At 29.3% G+C, this 24,164-nt stretch overlaps 2 protein-coding genes across 3 annotated transcripts; both read left to right on the forward strand.

The window, feature by feature from the left end:
* The first annotated feature begins 343 nt into the window (after positions 1–343).
* Positions 344–23,060, forward strand: LOC131172984 (probable disease resistance protein At4g27220). Its single transcript, XM_058134620.1, has 3 exons — positions 344–3,429; positions 7,304–7,663; positions 22,758–23,060. The coding sequence occupies exons 1-3, from the start codon at positions 610–612 to the stop codon at positions 23,058–23,060; spliced, it is 3,483 nt and encodes a 1,160-aa protein (XP_057990603.1). The 5' UTR covers positions 344–609.
* On the forward strand, positions 9,436–13,599 carry LOC110633133 (putative disease resistance protein At3g14460). 2 transcript variants are annotated; one of them, XM_058135828.1, is made up of 6 exons: positions 9,436–9,644; positions 10,768–11,589; positions 11,678–12,430; positions 12,677–12,746; positions 12,911–13,197; positions 13,289–13,599. In XM_058135828.1, the coding sequence occupies exons 1-4, from the start codon at positions 9,528–9,530 to the stop codon at positions 12,692–12,694; spliced, it is 1,710 nt and encodes a 569-aa protein (XP_057991811.1). In that variant the 5' UTR covers positions 9,436–9,527; the 3' UTR covers positions 12,695–12,746; positions 12,911–13,197; positions 13,289–13,599. The 2 variants fall into 2 exon arrangements, with proteins under 2 accessions (XP_057991811.1, XP_057991810.1); XM_058135827.1 differs by lacking the exon at positions 13,289–13,599 and having other exon boundaries at positions 12,911–13,262.
* Positions 23,061–24,164: the final 1,104 nt, after the last annotated feature.

Below are 24,164 nucleotides of genomic sequence, written 5' to 3' on the forward strand. Positions count from 1 at the left end.
ATAAATTAAAAATTCTTGCAAATAATTATTTCTTGAATAATTCAACATTAAAATTAAGTTTTCAATTTTAAAATATTCTCTTATAATGCAATTCAATCATTATCAAATTAATTTTCTCAAAGTATTCATAAATTTTAAAATTAAAAAATGTTAATATATATTTTTTCAAATTATAGAAATCCAAAGTCATTACATTAGATTAAATCATAAATGGCTATAAAGAAAAATAAATGGTTAGAGTTACAGACAAACTTTTTTAAATTATTTTTTACTTTTTGTAATTAGAAAAAAATATATAATAATTGGACAACGACAAAGCATGATTGGTTCCTCTACTATTTGGCCACGGCATATGCACAACCTTTTCTCTCCATCTGTTACCTTCTTTCTTTCGGCTGCTCATGCGTCAAATAGCATTCACTTTCCTTTGAATTCTGTGTTCTTGATTTCGAAAAATTCTCTAGCTCTGTTGCCCTTCTCATCTATCCTTGAATTTCGTTGCACTTTCTTTTTTCTCCCCTTTTCTGCTTACAATTTGTTGTATTCACTGTTCTTGCTGCTTGCATCTGTTGTTACCCACCACAAAAAAAGAAAGAAACAAAATAGGAAATGGCCCTGGATACCATTCTTGCTATTGTTCCGATGATTGTCGAGTACACTTTCGTCCCCGTCAAGCGACACCTCAGTTACGCTTTCAACTGCGGAAGCAAGGTTGAAAAACTGAAGAATCAGGTTGAGAACCTAAAAAATCAGAGAGATGGTTTGAAGCCGCATGTTGATGAAGCTACGAGGCGAGGAGATGAGATCTATGCTAATGTTCAAAACTGGCTGACCAGTGTGGACGAAGCTATTGGGGAGGCTGATGATCTCGTCGTCGATGAAGAACAAGCAAGGGAAAGGTGTTTCTTGGGATTGATTCCCAATTTGAAGAAGCGTTACAAGCTGAGCAAGAAAGTAGAGAAGAAAGCTCAAACAGTTGCTGAGCTTCGGGAGAAAGGCGAATTTGATCTTGATCGAATTTCCTACCGCCCTCCTCTTTGGCAAATAGTGCCTCCATCTGTCTATAATAATGAAGTGTTGCATTCAAGAATTTCTATTTTGGAGAAAGTTATGAATGCGCTGAGGGATCCTGCATTTAACATGATAGGAGTGTATGGTGTGGGTGGTGTCGGAAAAACCACTCTAGCAAAAGAAGTCCAAAGGAAAGCAACAGAAGACAAGTTATTCGATGTTGTACTTATGGGTACTGTGTCTGAAACACCGGAGCTTCGAAAAATTCAAGGGACGATCGCAGATATGCTGTGCCTAGAATTAAAAGAGGAGACTGAAAAAGGGAGAGCATGTCGATTGCGTCAACGATTACTGCAGGAGAAGAAGATCCTCGTGATTTTGGATGATATTTGGGAACAACTCGAACCGGAGAAAGTAGGAATTCCCTTTGGAAATGATCACAAAGGATGTAAAATATTTCTGACCTCCAGAAGAGAAGATATATTGTCCCGAGACATGGGCACCCAAGAAAGTTTTGAGCTTCGAGTTCTATCAGAAGCAGAGGCGTGGAGTTTATTTGTGACAGTGGTTGGTGATGTTACGAATCAGGACTTGCGCTCTATAGCAACTGAAGTAGCAAAAAAATGTGCAGGTTTGCCCGTCTTAATTGTTACAGTTGCAGGAGCTTTGAAAAATCGGGACTTGAACGAATGGAATGTTGCTTTGAAAGAGTTATCTAAGGTTGACAATGAAGGAATTCAGTCAAAAGTATACGCAACTCTGAAGTTGAGCTACAACCATTTGGCTAGTGAAGAACTGAAGTCTTTTTTCTTGCTTTGTGCTCAAATTGCTCAGAGTGATATTCAAATCGGGGACTTGCTGTTGTACAGTATGGGTTTGGATTTGCTTAGAAGCAAAGATACAGTGGAGTATGCAAGAAACAGAGTATATAAATTGGTAAGAGACCTCAAAGCCTCTTGCTTGCTATTAGAAGGTGACAGGAATGGATCTCTGAAAATGCATGACGTTGTTAGGGATACTGCTCTCGATATTGCATCTAAATCTCAACACCCATTCACATTCAGAGATGTAGTTGAAACAAAAGAATGGCCAAACAGGGATTTCAGAAGCTGCTCCAGAATCGCTTTGCCTTCCTGTGAAATCCATGAGCTTCCTGAACGGTTGGAGTGCCCAAAATTAGAGTTACTTGTCCTCGGAAGGGGATCTATTCATTCGAAAGGCCCTGATTTGAATATCTCTGATATATTTTTTGAAGGGATTACAAAGCTTAAAGTACTGCATTTCACTGGGATGTGTTTATGGTCCCTGCCTCCATCTCTTGGTTACTTAACAAACCTTCTTACTTTGTGTTTAGATAAATGTGTATTGCGGGATGCATCTGTGATAGGTGAACTGAAGAGATTAGAGGTCCTCAGCTTTCGTAGATCTATGATAGAAGAGCTGCCAAGAGAAATAGCGCATTTAACTCGGCTGAAATTGTTAGATCTGAGCGACTGTGACAAACTCAAAGTCATTCCGGCGAATGTCATATCAAGGTTATCCCTATTAGAAGAACTGTATATGCTGAAGAGCTTTGGTCAATGGGAGCTTCAAGGTCTCAGCAGTTCAAACAATGCAAGCCTTGCTGAATTGAAAAACCTGTCTAGGTTGACAACGTTGGAAATAGATGTTCCAGATGTCAAGATGTTACCGAAAGACTTATTCTCTAATAAGTTGGAAAGGTATGATATTGTTATCGGAAAAAAGAGGCATTGGTATGATGAGTATTTATCCTCAAGAAGGCTGAGGATTCGGCTTAATACAGACATTCATCTGGATCATGGAGTTGCTTTGTTGCTCAAGAAAGCAGAAGTTCTATATCTACATAATGTGAAGGGGATCAAGAGCATTTTGTATGACATGGATTGGGAAGGGTTTCCGCAATTAAAGCATCTTGACATCAAAAGTAGTGATGACATTCAATATGTTATTAATTCAACGGTGCAGGTCCCTAGTTTAAATGTCTTTCCCATCCTGGAGTCTTTGTCTTTGAATAAGTTGGTGAGCCTAGAGAAGATTTGTTATGGCCGACTCACAACAGGGCCTTTCACCAAATTAAGAATATTAAAAGTCGGAAAATGCAACAGATTGAAGAGTCTCTTCTCATTCTCCATGGTTAGAAACCTATCTCAGCTTCAGGAAATGACAGTAGAATATTGCCAGAACATGGAAGAGATTGTGATCGATCAAAGTGGCGTAGGAGAAGACAATATAGAAGTGGCTGAGTTCAGTCAATTACGTTCCCTGACACTACAAGGTCTCCCAGCGCTCAAAAGCTTTTGCTTGAAAGTGAAGGAGTCGACGAGTGATGATGGAGGATCCAATGAAATTGTGTTAGAGGGTGACGTTCATAATCCACGGCCACTTTTCGAAAAAATGGTATGTCCATAAATTTTTATTTTTAATACTATTCTAGCATTTTGAGGAATTTGATGCCAATTTGTTAAAATTTATTAAAATTCTAATTAAATTATGAGACTAAATTGATAATTAGGTTTCAATTTGTATAATTAAATATTTATATTTGCAAAGAAGAAGGAAAACTAAATCATAATTTTTCATCCATTTCAAATAATTACTTATCCAAACCCAACCATTATCTGTTGATAAATATATAATTCAATGATATATCGTATATAATTAAATATATATTTTGCATTTTTTTGAAAAAGTCAGTTATTGAATTTTAATTTTTTAAAATAATATCACTCAATTTTAATTTATATTAAAAAAAACCTAACCTTTTATCATTTTACTATAAAATTATCATTTTAATTTTAATTTAAAATAAAATTATCATTTTACAAACCTGACCTCTATCCCTCTTCCTTTTCTCTCTCTCTTCTTTCTCTTAATCAAAATAAAAATTAAAACTAATCATCAAAATAGTACTTTTAAAATTTTAAAATATAAAATTTTTGTTATTTTAAAAATGAAAAATCATATTATTTTAATTTCTTCTACCAAAAATTGGATTCAGTTAATGTTAAATTAAAAAGTATTGATTACTTTAATATAAGCTTAACTGAACTTCGTTTAAAAATTTAAAGAGAAAATGAATTTGTTATTTTATTATTTTTAAAATAATATAATTAATGCATTATTAATTTATTTAAGTTATTAAATTCAAAAATTTCATGGTAAAGTCATATATATATATATATATATATATATATATATATATATATATATATATATATATTATTTTAAGTGTTTGGCTTTGATTAAGTTGTGTACTTAAACTCTAATAACTTTATAAATTATGTAATATAAGTTTATTGAAAACTGAATTGGAGTTGAAATTTCTTTAAAATTTTCCGTTAATATATAAATTTATAATAATAAATTCAAAAATTATAATAATAAAAAATAATACATTAAAAAATTATCCAAAAAAAAAAGAAACTGAGGTTTAATATTTCTTGCATTTAATTATAATATCTAATAATAAATATATATTTGTTCATAAAAAGTTATAATTTAATTAAAAATATATGCAAAAAAATAAAAATTCCCCAATCACCCAATCAATAAACACAATTAAACATTAACCATCACATTTTCAATCAAATTAATCAATAATTTTTCTAATTAAATATTACTCGAATTTAGTTTTTGACAAAAATTAAAATAATATGACTTTTATTTTTAATAATAACACATTTTAATATTTTAAAATAATTAAAAATTTTATGAATATAAAAAATTAAACTTTATTATTTTGATAAAAAATTGTGTTTTTTAAAAGTAGTTTTTATAAATTTTTGTAGCTAGTATTAATTTTTTTAGTAATTTTTATTTTGATTAAGAGAAAAAGATAAAGGAGATGAATGGAAAATGAAAAGCGGAAAGAGGGTAAAATAGTAATTTTATTTTGATAAGTTGGCTCACAATGATTTTTTTTTTTTGGGTCAATAATGATTACAATGATTGTAGGATAAAATTGTAATTATTTAATAAATTTCGATACTAATTTGTTAAAATTAAATTAAGGGATTAAATTGGTAATTAGGTTTTAAATTGTATAATTAAATATTTATATTTGCAAAGGAGAAGGTTAACTAAATAATGAATTTATATCAATTTCAAATAAGAATATATCTAAATTGATCATTATATTATAAATAATAAAAACAATGTATCAAGGTAAAATTCTTTCATTTCAAATAATTACTTATCCAAACCCAACCTTTAATTGAATATATAATGACTTAAATGGTAATGTTTAATTCTGCTCCTTGCATATATAATTGCATGTTGTAAAATTTCTTGATTAAAAGAAAATAATTTTTATGAAATGAAGCATTTTATGTGCAGGTTTCATTCCCTAACTTGGAGAAACTCTCTGTAGAGTCCATAGGATGTCAGGATTTGAAGTATTTATTTACAACTTCATTTGTCAAAGGCCTTTTACGGCTCAAGAGACTTCAGATAGAAAATTGTGAGTTCATGGAAAGGATAGTTCTCACAGAAGAATTCGCAGAAGAAGAGAGACTGGATAAGATAATCTTCTCTGATTTAAAAAATTTGACTCTCCGGAATCTTTCAAATCTCAAAAGTTTTTGTGATCGTCTAAGTCAATCTCTTTTTGATGAAAAGGTTAGTCTTTTCTATCATTAATTTGCATTTTTTATTCACATTCTAAAACACACATATATCAATTAATTTTAAATTTATTTTATTTTAATCACTCAACTTTAATTTATTAAAATAAAAATCTTAATCTACCATATAAAGTTTTTCAGTTGCCAAAATAAAATTTCCATTTTACCTCCCATCCTTTTTTTTCCTCTCTCTCTCATTCTCTTAATCAAAATAAAAATTACAACTAATCATCAAAAAAACAAAACTACTTTAATTTAATATTTTAAAGCGTAAATTTTTTTTTATTTTTAAAAAATGAAAATCATATTATTTTAATTGTCTGTCAAAAATATGATTGAATTAATGATAAATTAAAAATGATTGACTAATTTGATGGAAAACTTTAATTTAAACTGAATTGAGATTCGTTTAGAAATTTAATGGAAAAATGAATTTGCTATTTTATTATTTAAAAAAAAATTAGGATTAACATATTTATTAATTTGTTTAAGTTATAGGTCGATATTTATTATTATTTTTTTTAGTGTTTGGCTTTAATTAAGTTGTGTACTTAAATAACTTTATAAATTATGTAAGACAAGTATATAGAAAACTGAATTGGAGTTGAAATTTCTTTAAAATTTCCCATTAATATATAAATTTATACTAATCAATTCAAAAAATTATAATAATAAAAAATGATAAATTAAAAAAAATTAAAAAATAGAAACTGAGGTTTAATATTTCTTAAATTATATTATATTATCTAATAATAAATATATTATTACTAATAAAAACATATAATTTAATTAAAAATATATGTAAAAAATGGAAAAGTCCTCATCCGAAGGCTTCGTCGGTGCAAAGGCAACAACCAATCAATAAACATAATTAAACATTAAGCATCACATTTTTCAATCAAATTAAAATATTTTTTTTTAATTTAATATTAATTGAATTTATTTTTTGACAAAATTAAAGTAATATGACTTTTATTTTTAATAATAACACATTTTAATATTTTAATATAATTAAAAATTTTATGAATATAAAAACTTAAACTTTATTATTTTGATAAAAAAATTAAAATTTTCTTAAAAAAAAGCAGTTTTTATAAATTTTGGTAGTTAGTATTAATTTTTTTTTAGTAATTTTTTATTTTGATTAAGAGAAAAAGATAAAGGAGATGAATGAAAAAAGAAAACGGCGACAGAGGATAAAATAGTAATTTTATTTTAATAAGTTGGCTTATAAATTTAATGATTACAATGATTGTAGGATAAAATTGCAATCATTTAATAGATATCGATACCATTTTGTTAAAATTTAATAAAATTAAATTAAGGGATTAAATTGGTAATTAGGTTTTAAATTGTATAATTAAATATTTATGTTTGCAAAGGAGAAGGGAAACTAAATAATGAATTTACATCCATTTCAAATAAGAATATATCTAAATTGATCATTATACTATAAATAATGAAAATAATGTATCAAGATAAAATTCTTTCATTTCAAATAATTACTTATCCAAACTCAACCATTAATTGAATATATAATTACTTAATTGGCAATGTTTAATTCTGCTCCTTGCATATATAATTGTATGTTGTAAAATTTCTTGATTAAAAGAAAACAATTTTTATGAAATGAAGCATTTTATGTGCAGATTTCATTCCCCAACTTGGAGAAATTCTATGTAGAGTCCACAGGATGTCAGGATTTGAAGTATTTATTTACAACTTCATTTGTCAAAAGCCTTTTACGGCTCAAGAGCCTTCAGATAGATAATTGTGGGTTCATAGAGAGGATAGTTCTCACAGAAGAATTCGCAGAAGAAGAGAGACTAGATAAGATAATTTTCTCTGATTTAGAAAATTTGACTCTTTGGAATCTTTCAAATCTCACAAGTTTTTGCGATGGGCATTTCATTGAATTTTGCTCTCTCACCCGTCTAGAGATAAAATGTTGCCCTGCGATTAAGACTTTTGTCTCAAATCTGCTAAGTCAATCTCTTTTTGATGAAAAGGTTAGTCTTTTCTATCATTAATTTGCATTTTTTATTCATAATCTAACACACACACATATATCAATTAATTTTGAATTTATTTTATTTTAGTCACTCAACTTTAATTTATTAAAATAAAAATCTTAATCTACCATATAAAGTTTTTCAGTTACCAAAATAAAATTACCATTTTACCTCGCATTCTTTTTTTTTTCCCTCTCTCTCTCATTCTCTTTATCAAAATAAAAATTACAACTAATCATCAAAAATACAAAACTATTTTAATTTAAGATTTTAAAGCACAAAATTTTTGTTATTTTTAAAAAATGAAAATCATATTATTTTAATTGTTTGTCAAAAATTCGATTTGGTAAATTAAAAATTATTGACTAATTTGATAGAAAACTTTATTTTGAACTTAATTGAGATTTGTTTAGGAATTTAAAGGGAAAATGAATTTGCTATTTTATTGTTAAAAAAATAAAAAATAATATAATTAAGATTAACGTATTATATTAATTTGTTTATGTTATTAAATACGAAAATTTCACGTTTATTCATTTTCATAGGTTGATTTTTTATTATTTATTTATTTATTTATTTATTTATTTTTAGTGTTTGGCTTTGAATAAGTTGTGTATTTAAACTCTAATAAGTTTATAAATTATGTAATACAAGTATTTAGAAAACTGAATTGGAGTTGAAATTTCTTTAAAGTTTCCTATTAATATATAAATTTATAATAATCAATTCAAAAAATTGAAATAATAAAAAATTATAAATTATAAAAATAAATTTCTTAAAAAAAATACAAACTGATGTTTGTATTTCTTAAATTTAATTACATTATCTGCTAATAAATATATTCATAAATAAAAACCTATAATTTAATTTAAACATATATGTAAAAAATGAAAAAGGCCCAATCAGGCTCATCGATGGCTTCATTGATGCCGAGGCATCAACAAATCAATAAACATAATTAAATATTAAACATCACGTTTTCAATAAAATTAATCAATAAATTTAATTTAATATTAATTGAATCTAGCTTTTGACAAAAATTAAAATAATGTGATTTTTATTTTTAATATCAACAAATTTTAATATTTTAAAATAACTAAAAATTTTATGAAATAAAATTAAAATATTATTTTGACAAAAATTAAAATTTTCTTAATCTTATTCTGTAAAATAATTATTTTTTAAATATAGTTTTAGATTTTAAATATGTTAAAGTTGAATGATGTTATTTTAATAAATTAAAATTGAGTGATTAAAATGAAATATCCTCAAAATTACATGACTACTACTATAATTTACTCAAATTTTCATGGAGTGCCACATTATTAATAAATTTGGAACAAAATTGCAGGTTGCATTTTCGAGCTTGGAGCATCTGTCAATAAGTATGATGAGTAACTTGGAAAGGATATGGCACAACCAACTCGCTAGAGGTTCCTTTTGCATGCTAAAATCAATGACAGTAAACTATTGTGAAAACTTGCACACTCTTTTTCCATCAAATGACTTAAGAAGATTCCAGAAATTGGAGCAGTTAAATTTAACGGAGTGTGATTCACTAGAAGAGATATATCAACTCCCAGAATTCAATACTGAAGAAGAAAGTTTTGCAATAGATTTGAATTTAAGGTCTATGGAAATTCATTTTCTGAAAAATTTGAAAAATCTTTTTCCTGCTTCCGTAGCACAAAACCTTTTACTACTTGAAAAGCTTACTGTATACTATTGTGGGGTGGAGACAATTGTTGCAAAGGTAGAAGGTGCAAAACTGCTCTCCTTGAATCTCAGAAATCTACAAGATATCAGAAGATTTTATCCAGGAATACATAGCTTGGAATTTCCAAGGTTAAAAGATTTGAAGATGCATGATTGTGGAAATGGAATGGAGTTTTGTTCAGATTTATTTAGTTTACAGGGACAACATGGAGAGGAACAACATCACATCACTATCCAACAACCATTACACTTGGAGAAAAAGGTACAATCCTCTTATTCTTTAAACGACATTCATTGAAAAAGTAGGTACTTCCTTTAAATAAAGAAAAAAAAAAAACTATAATTACACTATATAAAAGGTATAGGCCATAATAACACACTAGTTTAAAAGTTTTTTTAAGAAAAAATATTTCAAAAATAAAATTTTAGAAAAAAATTATTTTCAAGTAAAAAAATTTTTAAAAAATAAATTCTGGAAAAAATTTTCTTTTTTTTAGTATTTATAAATTTTTCTATTTAAATCTTTTTTTTTAAACAAACAATGTTTTCTTTGAAATTTTTTTATGAAAAACATTTTGTTGACAAAAATTTTTTTGATATCTTTTTTAGAAAAGTTCTTTATTTGAAAATGAATTTTCAAAAGCATTCTTCTGAAAAAAAAAATATTAATAAAAAATAATTGTGAAATTTTACAATGTTTTAAATGTTTGATTGCTTTAATTAATGAAAAAGTTTTAAAAAATAGAGAGAATTTATAAGTGAATAAGAATTTATAAGAGAATTTATAACTTTTAAAAAGTTTAAAAAAAGTTTAATTTTATTTAATTTTATAGACTAAATAGTAATTTTCTTTTAAATTACATGAATAAGAATTTATAAGAGAATTTATAAGTTTAAAAAAGTTTAATTTTATCTAATTTTATAGACTAAATAGTAATTTACTTTTAAATTACATGAATAAGAATTTAGAATAATTTTTAGAATAAATAATTTAATTCATTTAGTAACTATATATTATAAAATGCAAAAATACTTTTTAATATTAATCACTAAAATAAAATAAATTCAAAATAATAGAATGAAAATTAAACTTGACTGCCATTATATTAATTTCAAATTTATACTTGAGAAAAAAGTTGTTTTAAAGTCAATGGTCTTGACGTCATTTCCCTGCTGTGGATTTTATTGCATGTTATAATTTCCCTTCTGTTGGTTTAAATCATTTCATTTTTAAGAAGTAACAAGAAATTCATTAAGATTAGCTGAGAAAATCTGCCTGTAATACATCAGAAATAGAAAATGGAAAATCTTTTATGTCTATATACTATTCTTTAATACCATCATCAATTCATGGCCTGTGAGATAATCAATTTGCTTTTGCATAGGTTTTCCCCAATTTGGAGCTGTTGTCATTAGATGGTCAGATGATTGAGATGATTTTGCAATGCCAATTGCCAAAAGGTTTCCTTTCCAAAGTAAAATCTGTTGAACTGAGCTATATTCGAGGGAAATCAAGTGTTGCTCTTTTTGGATTCCTTCAAAGGTTACCCAATCTGGAAATTGTATATGTCAAAGATTCTTCTCTCCAAGAGTTTGTATTCCAATGCGAAGATTATGGTGGCGCTATGCTACCAAAGATAAGAAAATTGAATTTGTTGGACCTTCATGATCTAAAGCATATCTGGCAGCCACACCCCCAAATGGACCTTGTTCTTCAAAATCTCCAGACTATGAATGTATTTCATTGTTATAATTTGGTCAGTTTAGCACCATCCTCTGCCTCTTTCCAAAACCTAACTACTCTAAAAGTTGAATCTTGCAAAGTATTGAAACATTTGGTAACACCATCAGCAGCCAAAAGTATGGTGCAACTTGTGACAATGGAGATTAGAGCTTGCGAAATGTTGACCGAAATAGTAGTCGATGAACAAAATGGAACACCAGAAGAGATCGAATTCGGCAAATTGAAAACTTTGCAGCTCATTGATTTAGAAAGCCTCACAAGCTTTTACTTCGGTGGTTTTACATTCAAATTCCCATGTTTGGAAGTAGTAACTGTGGAAAGATGCCCCAGCATGAGGACATTCTCTGCTGGAGTGTTGAGCACACCAAAGCTGCAGTGTGTACAATTGAGAGAAATTCATTTTCAGAAATGGCTTTGGGAGGGCGACCTTAATACCACCATACGACAGTTGTATACGGAAATGGTAAGCATCCTTCTAATTTTTATTAAAATTCCAGTTTAAGAGTAATTTTATTTCTTCTTTAACTAATGCAACATTTTTGTTTTTTCAGGATGGATTTAATGGCATTGAGAAATTTATACTCTCTAAATTTCCCCACATAAAGGAAAAATGGCACACCCAACTTCCTTTGAAGCTCCCAGACGGGTTAAGTGTATTGGTGGTGGACAATTGTGAGTATTTCTCGAAAGCCTTATCATCAAATCAACTCCAGTTCTTGAACCGTTTGGTGGTGCTGATTGTAGAAAAATGCAGCTCACTAGAAGAAATATTTGATTTGGAAGGGATGAATGCTGTTGAAGGGCATGATGAGTTGGTGTTGTGGTTACAGGAATTGCATTTAATTGATCTACCAAAGTTGAGGCGTCTATGGAGCAAGGATCCTCGAGGAATTTTAGATTTTAAAAACCTAAGACTGCTGAAGGTTCATAATTGTAGCAGTTTAGGTAATATATTTACTCTTCCCATGGCTTTGGAGCTTGTGAAACTTGAGTGCATAGAAATAAAGGGATGTAGTTCGTTGGAGGAAATCATCAATAAAGAAGGGGAAGAGGAAGGAGCAAGGGATAAGACCATATTCCCTTCATTAAACTCCATCATTCTTGAGTATTTGCCTAGTTTAGTAAGCTTTTATTCGGGAAGTGATGTTTTGAATTGTCCATCATTGAAAAAAATTGAGATAATTGACTGTCCAAAGATGGAGACATTTTCAATTAAAAATTCCTCAGGTGTGATTGTTGAGGGAAGCAAAGAACCTTGCAAGAGATGTTTTGATGCTCCTACTGTACCCATTTTCAGTGGCAAGGTCAGTTCATAAAATTCTATCCGTTACATATCATAAATTGTGTGATTGCATTTAGTAACTTGACTAGTTTTTGATGTGCAAACAACCAAATTAACTTAGTCATGTGCGAAATTAGTTGGAATTTGTTGTTTATGCTTGTATGACTTTTCAATAATCGATAGTGGACGTGCCTTGTCAATTTTATATGAGGGGCATCTATCATAGCATTCTTACTTTATGTTGTCCCTGAAAATAAAAAATGTCCAGAATGATGAGGAAAATTGAAGCCATCTTTCATTTTTGCAAATCTGGAACAAAGAGGCAGATTTTCAATGAAGTAAGAAGCCTTTAATCCTTCGATCTATTCTCTTATATCATAGTGGTTTCCTTTGAGCTCATACTTGTTCTCAGCGCATACTCCAGATAGACTTTGTTTCTGAGTTTCTACAACTTGATTGCTTGCTAGTGTTAAATTTGTTAACTATCAATTGCTATTTACAGATTAAGTGTTGCAAGCTGTTGATAGAAATTGTAGCAGATGAAGAACATGGAACAGCAGAAGAGATTGAATTCAACAAATTGAAAACTTTGGAACTCATTCATTTAGCAAGCCTCATAAGCTTTTGCTGTAACTGTAAAAGTGAAACTTTCTAAATTCTCATCTTTCTTAGAAGTAAATGTAAAAGCATTAAGCATACCAAAGCTTCAACATGTACAACTGACATTTTGGGAATTGGCTTTGGAAGGGAAACCTCAATGCCACCACAAAACAGTTGTATATGGAAATGGTATGTATGTATCCACTAAAATTTTTCTTACAATGTCAGTTTGAGTAATTTTATTTCTTCTTTAACTAATGCAGCATTATGGCTTTTTCAGGATGGATTTAAATAGCATTGAGAAAGTGAAACTTTCTAAATGTCCCTATGGGGAAAATGGCATAGTCACTTTCTATTGAAGAAATTACTAAAACCATATTTCATTTGGCTGATGTTCTTGGGATTTTTCCGAGTGGTTTTCATTGTTTTTCACTTTGTAGTAGATATGGTTTTCATTTGAGCTTTTAATTCTTCTTCTTCTTCTTCTTCTTTTTATGTTGTTGAAGTTCACATCCTGGATAGAAGACAATTCAACTAATAAATATCTACTGTGTAAGGGTATGAATTTGAGCATAGTATTGAATTTTAGAAGCTGCGAAACACTAAAAATTACTTTCACAGTTAACTGTATTACCTTTTGGTTTTGTTTTCATGATGACAAATTCATGAAATTATTGCAGCTTTAGTTTTATAATTGCAATCTAAATTTTCCCAATTCATGATTCATAATTTCTCTTTCTTTTGGAGTGGGAGACTAGAATTAACACACTTATGTGCTAGCTTTGGGTAGCAGTTAGAAATTAGAATGCCAACAATTCTGCAGATAAGAGATACTGATGATAGGTTTGCTAAGACTCACAAAGAACAGAAACATAACCTTTTTTTTTTTTATATAGAAAACAGCAATGAAAAGAACAGAAAATAGAAAACATAATGAAATGTCTCAGGGGCAGAACCAGGGCTTAAAACAAAAAATTGACAACTAAGGCCACAGGTTGGAAGACCACATGCATGTTGTCTCAGGGGCAGAAAATTGCATATTGTCCTCCTGTGAGAACACCAAGCAAAGCAAAGGGAAATTCCAGGTCATTTGTTTGGGGATGAATCAACTCCGCAACTTTTGCTTCCAAGAAACAAAACTATATCTCTCACACACTACAAAAATAAAGGAAGTCAAATAATAATAATAATAATGTTAAAATTATGACTCAAAATCCTAATGGAATTTGAAGAGAGATCTTTTTCTAATTTGAGTGGGAGAAATATTTCTCAATAGAATGGATAAATATTTCCTATAATGAGTAGAACTCTTATTTTAGTGTTTCCTAAATTGAGTTTGACTCCTAATCATATAAGTATTGAGGGAATTTATTTGACTTTTACCCATTGAAGAGAGTGGCTTTTGTCCGTTGAAGAGAGTGGCTTTTGCCCATTGAAGAGAATGACTTTAAGTCCATGGAGTGAGGCTGTCACCCATTGTAGAGAGGGGCTTTGCCAATTGTTAAGAATTTGGCTATGCCCATTGATGAGGGGCACTTGCCCATTGCAGTGGAGAGAGGCTTCGGCCTAAAGTGGAGTAAGTACATAGAATTCAAGAGGAAGAAATTCTTGTCCATTGGTGAGAGGGCTCTTGTCCACATAGGTGAAGACACCCTTTGTGGTGTGGTGTTATAATAGTAAATATATTGGGTTATGTCTAGAGGACTGAGAGGGACTAACTAATATATTTACTATGAGCAGTTTGATGTGGTGTGGTGTTGTAATAGTAAATATATTGGGTTATGTCTAGAGGACTGAGAGGGACTAACTAATATATTTACTATGAGTAGTTTGATGTTGTATGGATTCTCTTGGGTGTAATTGGGTTGATGGGTAGTATAGTTTGAGCTTGTAATTGATGATTCATTGCTGATGATAGTGGAAGATGGCATATCCGTGGATGTAGCCCTATGTTGAGAGGGTGAACCACGTAAATATTGGTGTTTTGTATGTTTGCTTTGTTTCTTTGCAGTTTACATGCTTCCGTAATGCACAATAAATAATAATAATAATAATAATAATAATAATAATAATAATAATAATAAATCCAATTAAAAGCAAGCAAAATGATGAAATTAATTGAGGATAATGACAATCATTTTATTAAAAGAATAATAGCAAAGATTAATCTTTGCTATTAATTAATTAGGGGTAGAGGACTACTCGTGGTCGATTGGAGCCAAGCGAAGGTTATAAAGGCTAGTCAGAATCTATTCTCTCATTTACACCCATGACGTCGCAGTAGAGTCAAGGCAGCAGCCTAGACCTAAAGAAGACTCGCCTGTCACCTCCTATTGCTCCAGCCTCCACGATGCCTTTACTCTCTACTCTCCAAGTGTTGATTAGAGCTTTAACATCATCAACTACCCTACCAAAGTAAGAACCACCTAAGCTTGAACCATTAACAGCATAGTAAAGCACTGCGGAATCTGTTTCAAGAACCATACACTGATACTCTTGAACTTTAGCCTACTTAGAGCCTCCGTGGCAGAAAGAGCTTCAGCGGTTTCCACAAGTATCAAACCCTCCCGATTCTTCATCTTTCCACCCAAGAAATGGCATTAAGAGTGCTGCAAGAGCCAGCCAAATCCTATATTGCCCCCTCCTTATCCATCGCAGCATCAAAGTCACACTTTAAGGAAGCAAATGCAGGAGGATGCCACTTTACATCAAATTGAGAAGGGCTATGTGAAATTTGACCAACTCAACTATCTCTCACCTGCTTCCTATCACAACGGATGCAACCTCAAAAACTAACAGAGTTTCCCTTAAAAATATAACAAATGAAACATATGGAACCTGCTGAAATACATTTGAATATATATGGCTCCATTCCAGTCAAACATATCTAAAGACATACATATACAATCATCATCTCAGTGATGATCAAAAAGAAAATATTTACAATATAGAGCTTCTAACTGCCTAAACATGTGTACAACAATTCAAAACAAAACAAAATATATAAATGAAACATATTAGCCTGACCTCTATTAAACTCTACAACTAATGAAGTAGAAGAAAGGACAATAATGAAAGAGAGCTGCTAGTACTAGAACAAGCAAAAATGATTTGAAATATTAAAATTAAAGGATGAATATAATTACTCAATGAACAGATAAATAAATAACATATATGGAACAAACAAGGGTTTGGTACTTAATAGTACCAACTTGCTATGCTAGAACAAGTAAACTAAATAAATATCATTTATTCCAAATCACATAATAAAGCTAAAATAAATTTTATGCCATAAAAATATTGTTGAAATATCCTAAAATCTAAAATATCTTCCTACATTTGCAATAGGTTTCTTGTAGATAATGCTGGCATCTTAGGTGCACAAATAAAAATATTAGCAATCTAACAGCAACGCTGACATCTTGGACACTATAATGACATTGATAGCCCAAGAATAATAAAATGCAGGTCATACAAGTCATACACATGTGCAAAGCTACCCGAAGGGCAACCACCAGATATAGCTTCAAAAGCTGTATATATGAAGAATTGTCCAAAAGATAATATAAATATAAGTTATGCTAAAAATAAATAATCAGTCATTAAAATGCTATCTATTCCGTATATATATATAGAGATGGTTTGAAGCCGCATGTTGATGAAGCTACGAGGCGAGGAGATGAGATCTATGCTAATGTTCAAAACTGGCTGACCGGTGTGGACCATAGTTACCAGGAACGTGATACTCTCGAGTCGTGGTACGAGTGCGTGGTACGCGGTACCCCACTAAATAAAATATAGGATTCGTAAGGGGTAGTTTTAATCGGTATGCTAATTCGATTAGTAATTCGTTTAGTTGATACGTCAATTCGATTTAAGATATACTAATTATATTTATTTAATAAATAACTTATTTTTTAATTTTATTTAACATATTATATTTATAAATTAAAATATTAATTTAATATGATAATTTTTTAATATAATATACATTTTTATAAAATTCAAAATTATTTATTTATTTTTTTAAGAAAAATTATTTAATTATTATTATATTAAAATAATATGATTTTAAATAATTAATATAACAAATAGTTAATAATGATTATTTATCTAAATAATTTTAATTTTTTCTCAATAAAATATTCATTTACACTCCAAAAATAAAAAATTTATTGCCACCTAACGTACCCAACCCACTAACAAGTCTTCCACCTACAAAATTTGGTCTTTCAAAACGCATCTCCTTTTTCCTTCTTCTTCTTCTTCTTCTTCATTTCTGCGACTTATCTTATTCTTCTTCTTGTGCCTATTGCTTACACATGTGCATGCCTTTTGATTTTTCTTCTTTCTTTCTCTCTTCCTTCCTTTCTTCTTTTTATTCTCGCTGGAACCTCCATTTTGGAGAACCAGATCGCGTCCCCTAGCGTTTTGGAACGCAGATGACTCGCGATTTGGAACTCACGAACCAGATCGCGGTTCCCAGGGGGTTTGAGCGAATCTGGTAACTATGGTGTGGACGAAGCTATTGGGGAGGCTGATGATCTCGTCGTCGATGAAGAACAAGCAAGGGAAAGGTGTTTCTTGGGATTGATTCCCAATTTGAAGAAGCGTTACAAGCTGAGCAAGAAAGTAGAGAAGAAAGCTCAAACAGTTGCTGAGGCGAATTTGATCTTGATCGAATTGCCTACCGCCCTCCTCTTTGGCAAATAGTGCCTCCATCTGTCTATAATAATGAAGTGTTGCATTCAAGAATTTCTATCTTGGAGAAAGTTATGAATGCGCTGAGGGATCCTGCATTTAACATGATAGGAGTGTATGGTGTGGTTGGTGTCGGAAAAACCACTCTAGCAAAAGAAGTCCGAAGGAAAGCAATAGAAGACAAGTTATTCGATGTTGTACTTATGGGGACTGTGTCTGAAACACCGGAGCTTCGAAAAATTCAAGGGACGATCGCAGATATGCTGGGCCTAGAATTAAAAGAGGAGACTGAAGAAGGGAGAGCATGTCGATTGCGTCAACGATTACTGCAGGAGAAGAAGATCCTTGTGATTTTGGATGATATTTGGGAACAACTCGAACTGGAGAAACTAGGAATTCCTTTTGGGAATGATCACAAAGGATGTAAAATATTTCTGACCTCCAGAAGAGAAGATATATTGTCCCGAGACATGGGCACCCAAGAAAGTTTTGAGCTTCGAGTTCTATCAGAAGCAGAGGCGAGGAGTTTATTTGTGACAGTGGTTGGTGATGTTACGAATCAGGACTTGCGCTCTATAGCAACTGAAGTAGCAAAAAAATGTGCAGGTTTGCCCGTCTTAATTGTTACAGTTGCAGGAGCTTTGAAAAATCGGGACTTGAACGAATGGAATGTTGCTTTGAAAGAGTTATCTAAGGTTGACAATGAAGGAATTCAGTCAAAAGTATACGCAACTCTGAAGTTGAGCTACAACCATTTGGCTAGTGAAGAACTGAAGTCTTTTTTCTTGCTTTGTGCTCAAATTGCTCAGAGTGATATTCAAATCGGGGACTTGCTGTTGTACAGTATGGGTTTGAATTTACTTAGAAGCAAAGATACAGTGGAGTATGCAAGAAACAGAGTATGTAAATTGGTAAGAGACCTCAAAGCCTCTTGCTTGCTATTAGACGGTGACAGGAATGGATCTCTGAAAATGCATGACGTTGTTAGGGATAATGCTCTCGATATTGCATCTAAATCTCAACACCCATTCACATTCAGGGATGTAGTTAAAACGAAGGAATGGCCAAACATGGATTTCAGAAGCTGCTCCAGAATCGCTTTGCCTTCCTGTGAAATCCATGAGCTTCCTCAACGGTTGGAGTGCCCAAAATTAGAGTTACTTGTCCTCGGAAGGGGATCTATTCATTCGAAAGGCCCTGATTTGAATATCTCTGATATATTTTTTGAAGGGATTACAAAGCTCAAAGTAGTGCATTTCACTGGGTTGTGTTTATGGTCTCTGCCTTCATCTCTTGGTTACTTAACAAACCTTCTTACCTTGTGTTTAGATGAATGTGTATTGCGGGATGCATCTGTCATAGGTGAACTGAAGAGATTAGAGGTCCTCAGCTTTCGTGGATCTAAGATAGAAGAGCTTCCGAGAGAAATAACGCATTTAACTCGGCTGAAATTGTTAGATCTGAGCCACTGTGACAAACTCAAAGTCATTCCAGCAAATGCCATATCAAGCTTATCCCTATTAGAAGAACTGTATATGCTCAAGGGCTTTCGTCAATGGGAGCTTCAAGGTCTCAACAGTTCAATTACCAGATTCGCTCAAACCCCCTGGGAACCGCGATCTGGTTCGTGAGTTCCAAATCGCGAGTCATCTGCGTTCCGAAACGCTAGGGGACGCGATCTGGTTCTCCAAAATGGAGGTTCCAGCGAGAATAAAAAGAAGAAAGGAAGGAAGAGAGAAAGAAAGAAGAAAAATCAAAAGGCATGCACATGTGTAAGCAATAGGCACAAGAAGAAGAAGAAGATAAGTCGCAGAAATGAAGAAGAAGAAGAAGAAGAAGAAGAAAAAAAAAGGAGATACGTTTTGTTAGTGGGTTGGGTACGTTAGGTGGCAGTATATTCTTGATTTTTGAAGTGCAAATGAATATTTTATTGAGAAAAAATTAAAATTATTTAGATAAATAATCATTATTAACTATTTGTTATATTAATTATTTAAAATCATATTATTTTAATAGAATAATAATTAAATAATTTCTTAAAAAAATAAATAAATAACTTTGAATTTTATAAAAATGTATATTATATTAAAAAATTATCATATTAAATTAATATTTTAATTTATTATATTAAAAAATTATTATATTAAATTAATATTTTAATTTATAAATATAAAATGTTAAATAAAATTAAAAAATAAATTATTTATTAAATAAATATAATTAGTATATCTTAAATGAAATTGACGTATCAACTAAACAAATTATTAATTAAATTAGTATACTAATTAAGACTACCCCTTACGAATCTTATATTTTGTTTAGTGGGTACCGCATACCAAGCAACCGTACCACGACTCAGAAGTATCACGTTCCTTATAACTATGGTTCAAACAATGCAAGCCTTGCTGAATTAAAAAACCTGTGTAGGTTGACAGCGTTGGAAATAGATGTTCCAGATGTCAAGATGTTACCGAAAGACTTATTCTCTAATAAGTTGGAAAGGTATGATATTGTTATCGGAAAAAAGAGGGGTTGGTATTGTGAGTATTTATCCTCAAGAAGGCGAAGGATTCGGCTTAATACAGACATTCATCTGGATCATGGAGTTGATTTGTTGCTCAAGAAAGCAGAAGTTCTATATCTAGATAATGTGAAGGGGATCAAGAGCATTTTGTATGACATGGATTGGGAAGGGTTTCAGCGATTAAAGCGTCTTGACATCGATAATAGTGATGACATTCAATATGTTATTAATTCAACGGTGCAGGTCCCTAGTTTAAATGTCTTTCCCATCCTGGAGTCTTTGTCTTTGAATAATTTGGTGAGCCTAGAGAAGATTTGTTATGGCCGACTCACAACAGGGCCTTTCACCAAATTAAGAATATTAAAAGTCGGAACATGCAACAGATTGAAGAGTCTCTTCTCATTCTCCATGGTTAGAAACCTATCTCAGCTTCAGGAAATGACAGTAGAATATTGCCAGAACATGGAAGAGATTGTGATCGATCAAAGTGGCGTAGGAGAAGACAATATAGAAGTGGCTGAGTTCAGTCAATTACGTTCCCTGAAACTAATTGATCTGCCACTGCTGAAGAGCTTTTGCATCAAAGTGAAGGAGTCGATGAGTGATGAGGTTCATAATCCACGGCCACTTTTTGACAAAATGGTATGTCCATACATTTCCATTTTTAATACAATTATAGCATTTTTCAATATTAACTTTTATCCATCCTTTGAGGAATTTGATACCAATTTGTTAAAATTTATTAAAATTCTAATTAAATTATGGGACTAAATTGATAATTAGGTTTTAAATTGTATAATTAAATATTTATCTCTGCAGAGAAGGGATCCATTTCAAATATTTACTTATCCAAACCCAATCTGGTAAATATATAATTGAATGATATATTGTGTATAATTAAATATTTATTTCGCATTTTTCTGAAAAAGTCAGTTATTTAATTTTAATTTTTTTAAAAAAATAATATCACCCAATTTTAATTTATATTAAAAAAAACCTAACTTACTATATTAGATTTTTCAAATTATCAAAATAAAATTATCATTTTACAAACCTGACCTCTATGCCTCTTCTTTTTCTCTCTCTCTTCTTTCACTTAATCAAAATAAAAATTAAAACTAATCATCAAAATACAAAACCACTTTTAAAATTTTAAAATATAAAATTTTTGTTAATTTCAAAAATGAAAAATCATATTATTTTAATTTTTTTTACCAAAAATTGGATTCATTTAATTTTAAATTAAAAAGTATTGATTACTTTAATTTGAGCTTAATTGAACTTCGTTTGAAATTTTAAAGAGAAAATGAATTTGTTATTTTATTATTTTTAAAATAATATAATTAATGCATTATTAATTTATTTAAGTTATTAAATTCAAAAATTTCATGGTAAGTCATATATATATATATATTAAATTAAGTGTTTGGCTTTGATTAAGTTGTGTACTTAAACTCTAATAACTTTATAAATTATGTAATATAAGTTTATTGAAAACTGAATTGGAGTTGAAATTTCTTTAAAATTTTCCGTTAATATATAAATTTATAATAATAAATTCAAAAATTATAATAATAAAAAAATAATACATTAAAAAATTATCCAAAAAAAAAGAAACTGAGGTTTAATATTTCTTACATTTAATTATAATATCTAATAATAAATATATATTTGTTAATAAAAACTTATAATTTAATTAAAAATATATGTAAAAAATAAAAATTCCCCAATCACCCAATCAATAAACACAATTAAACATTAACCATCACATTTTCAATCAAATTAATCAATAATTTTTCTAATTAAATATTACTTGAATTTAGTTTTTGACAAAAATTAAAATAATATGACTTTTATTTTTAATAATAACACATTTTAATATTTTAAAATAATTAAAAATTTTATGAATATAAAAAATTAAACTTTATTATTTTGATAAAAAATAGTGCTTTTTAAAAGCAGTTTTTATAAATTTTTGTAGCTAGTATTAATTTTTTTAGTAATTTTTATTTTGATTAAGAGAAAAAGATAAAGAAGATGAATGGAAAAAGGAAAGGGAGAAGAGGGTAAAATAGTAATTTTATTTTGATAAGTTGGCTCACAATGATTTTTTTTTTGTCAATAATGATTACAATGATTGTAGGATAAAATTGCAATTATTTAATAAATTTCGATACCAATTTGTTAAAATTAAATTAAGGGATTAAATTGGTAATTAGGTTTTAAATTGTATAATTAAATATTTATATTTGCAAAGGAGAAGGGAAACTAAATAATGAATTTACATCAATTTCAAATAAGAATATATCTAAATTGATCATTATATTATAAATAATAAAAATAATGTATCAAGGTAAAATTCTTTCATTTCAAACAATTACTTGTCCAAACTCAACCTTTAATTGAATATATAATTACTTAATTGGCAATGTTTAATTCTGCTCCTTGCATATATAATTGCATGTTGTAAAATTTCTTGATTAAAAGAAAACAATTTTTAGGAAATGAAGCATTTTATGTGCAGGTTTCATTCCCCAACTTAGAGGAACTCTATGTAGAGTCCATAGGATATCAGGATTTGAAGTATTTATTTACAACTTCATTTGTCAAAAGCCTTTTACGGCTCAAGAGCCTTCAGATAGATAATTGTGGGTTCATGGAAAGGATAGTTCTCACAGAAGAATTCGCAGAAGAAGAGAGACTGAATACGATAATCTTCTATGATTTAGACAGTTTGACTCTCTGGAATCTTCCAAATCTCACAAATTTTTGTGATTGTCTAAGTCAATCTCTTTTTGATGAAAAAGTTAGTCTTTTCTATCATTAATTTACATTTTTATTTTATTTTAGTCACTCAACTTTAATTTATTAAAATAAAAATCTTAATCTACCACATAAAGTTTTTCAGTTACCAAAATAAAATTACCATTTTACCTCTCATCCTTTTTTTTTTTCCCTCTCTCTCTCATTCTCTTAAATAAAATAAAAATTACAACTAATCATCAAAAATACAAAACTACTTTAATTTAAGATTTTAAAGCACAAAATTTTTGTTATTTTTAAAAAGTGAAAATCATATTATTTTAATTAATTGTTTGTCAAAAATTCGATTTGGTAAATTAAAAATTATTGACTGATTTGATAGAAAACTTTATTTTGAACTTAATTGAGATTCGTTTAGGAATTTAAAGGGAAAATGAATTTGCTATTTTATTGTTTAAAAAATAAAAAAAAATAATATAATTAAGATTAACATATTATATTAATTTGTTTATGTTATTAAATACAAAAATTTCACGTTTATTCATTTTCATACGTTGATTTTTTTTTTTTTTTTTTTTTTTAGTGTTTGGCTTTGAATAAGTTGTGTATTTAAACTCTAATAAGTTTATAAATTATGTAATACAAGTATTTAGAAAACTGAATTGGAGTTGAAATTTCTTTAAAGTTTCCTATTAATTTATAAATTTATAATAATCAATTCAAAAAATTGAAATAATAAAAAATTATAAATTATAAAAATAAATTTCTTAAAAAAATACAAACTGATGTTTGTATTTCTTAAATTTAATTACATTATCTGCTAATAAATATATTCATAAATAAAAACCTATAATTTAATTTAAACATATATGTAAAAAATGAAAAAAGGCCCAATCAGGCTCATCCGATGGCTTCATTGATGCCGAGGCATCAACAAATCAATAAACATAATTAAATATTAAACATCACGTTTTCAATAAAATTAATCAATAAATTTAATTTAATATTAATTGAATCTAGTTTTTGACAAAAATTAAAATAATGTGATTTTTATTTTTAATATCAACAAATTTTAATATTTTAAAATAACTAAAAATTTTATGAAATAAAATTAAAATATTATTTTGACAAAAATTAAAATTTTCTTAATCTTATTCTGTAAAATAAT

The sequence above is a fragment of the Hevea brasiliensis genome, chromosome 14 (assembly GCF_030052815.1).
Source record: "Hevea brasiliensis isolate MT/VB/25A 57/8 chromosome 14, ASM3005281v1, whole genome shotgun sequence".
NCBI classification, from domain to species: Eukaryota; Viridiplantae; Streptophyta; class Magnoliopsida; order Malpighiales; family Euphorbiaceae; genus Hevea; species Hevea brasiliensis.

Coding starts and splice junctions, on each gene's coding strand:
- LOC110633133 (XM_058135828.1), top strand. CDS start 9,528: ATGCATGATTGTGGAAATGGAATGGAGTTTTGTTCAGATTTATTTAGT. Junction 9,645..10,767: donor CATTACACTTGGAGAAAAAG/GTACAATCCTCT, acceptor GCTTTTGCATAG/GTTTTCCCCAATTTGGAGCT. Junction 11,590..11,677: donor GACAGTTGTATACGGAAATG/GTAAGCATCCTT, acceptor TTGTTTTTTCAG/GATGGATTTAATGGCATTGA.
- LOC131172984 (XM_058134620.1), top strand. CDS start 610: ATGGCCCTGGATACCATTCTTGCTATTGTTCCGATGATTGTCGAGTAC. Junction 3,430..7,303: donor GGCCACTTTTCGAAAAAATG/GTATGTCCATAA, acceptor TTTTATGTGCAG/ATTTCATTCCCCAACTTGGA. Junction 7,664..22,757: donor AATCTCTTTTTGATGAAAAG/GTTAGTCTTTTC, acceptor TTTTATGTGCAG/GTTTCATTCCCCAACTTAGA.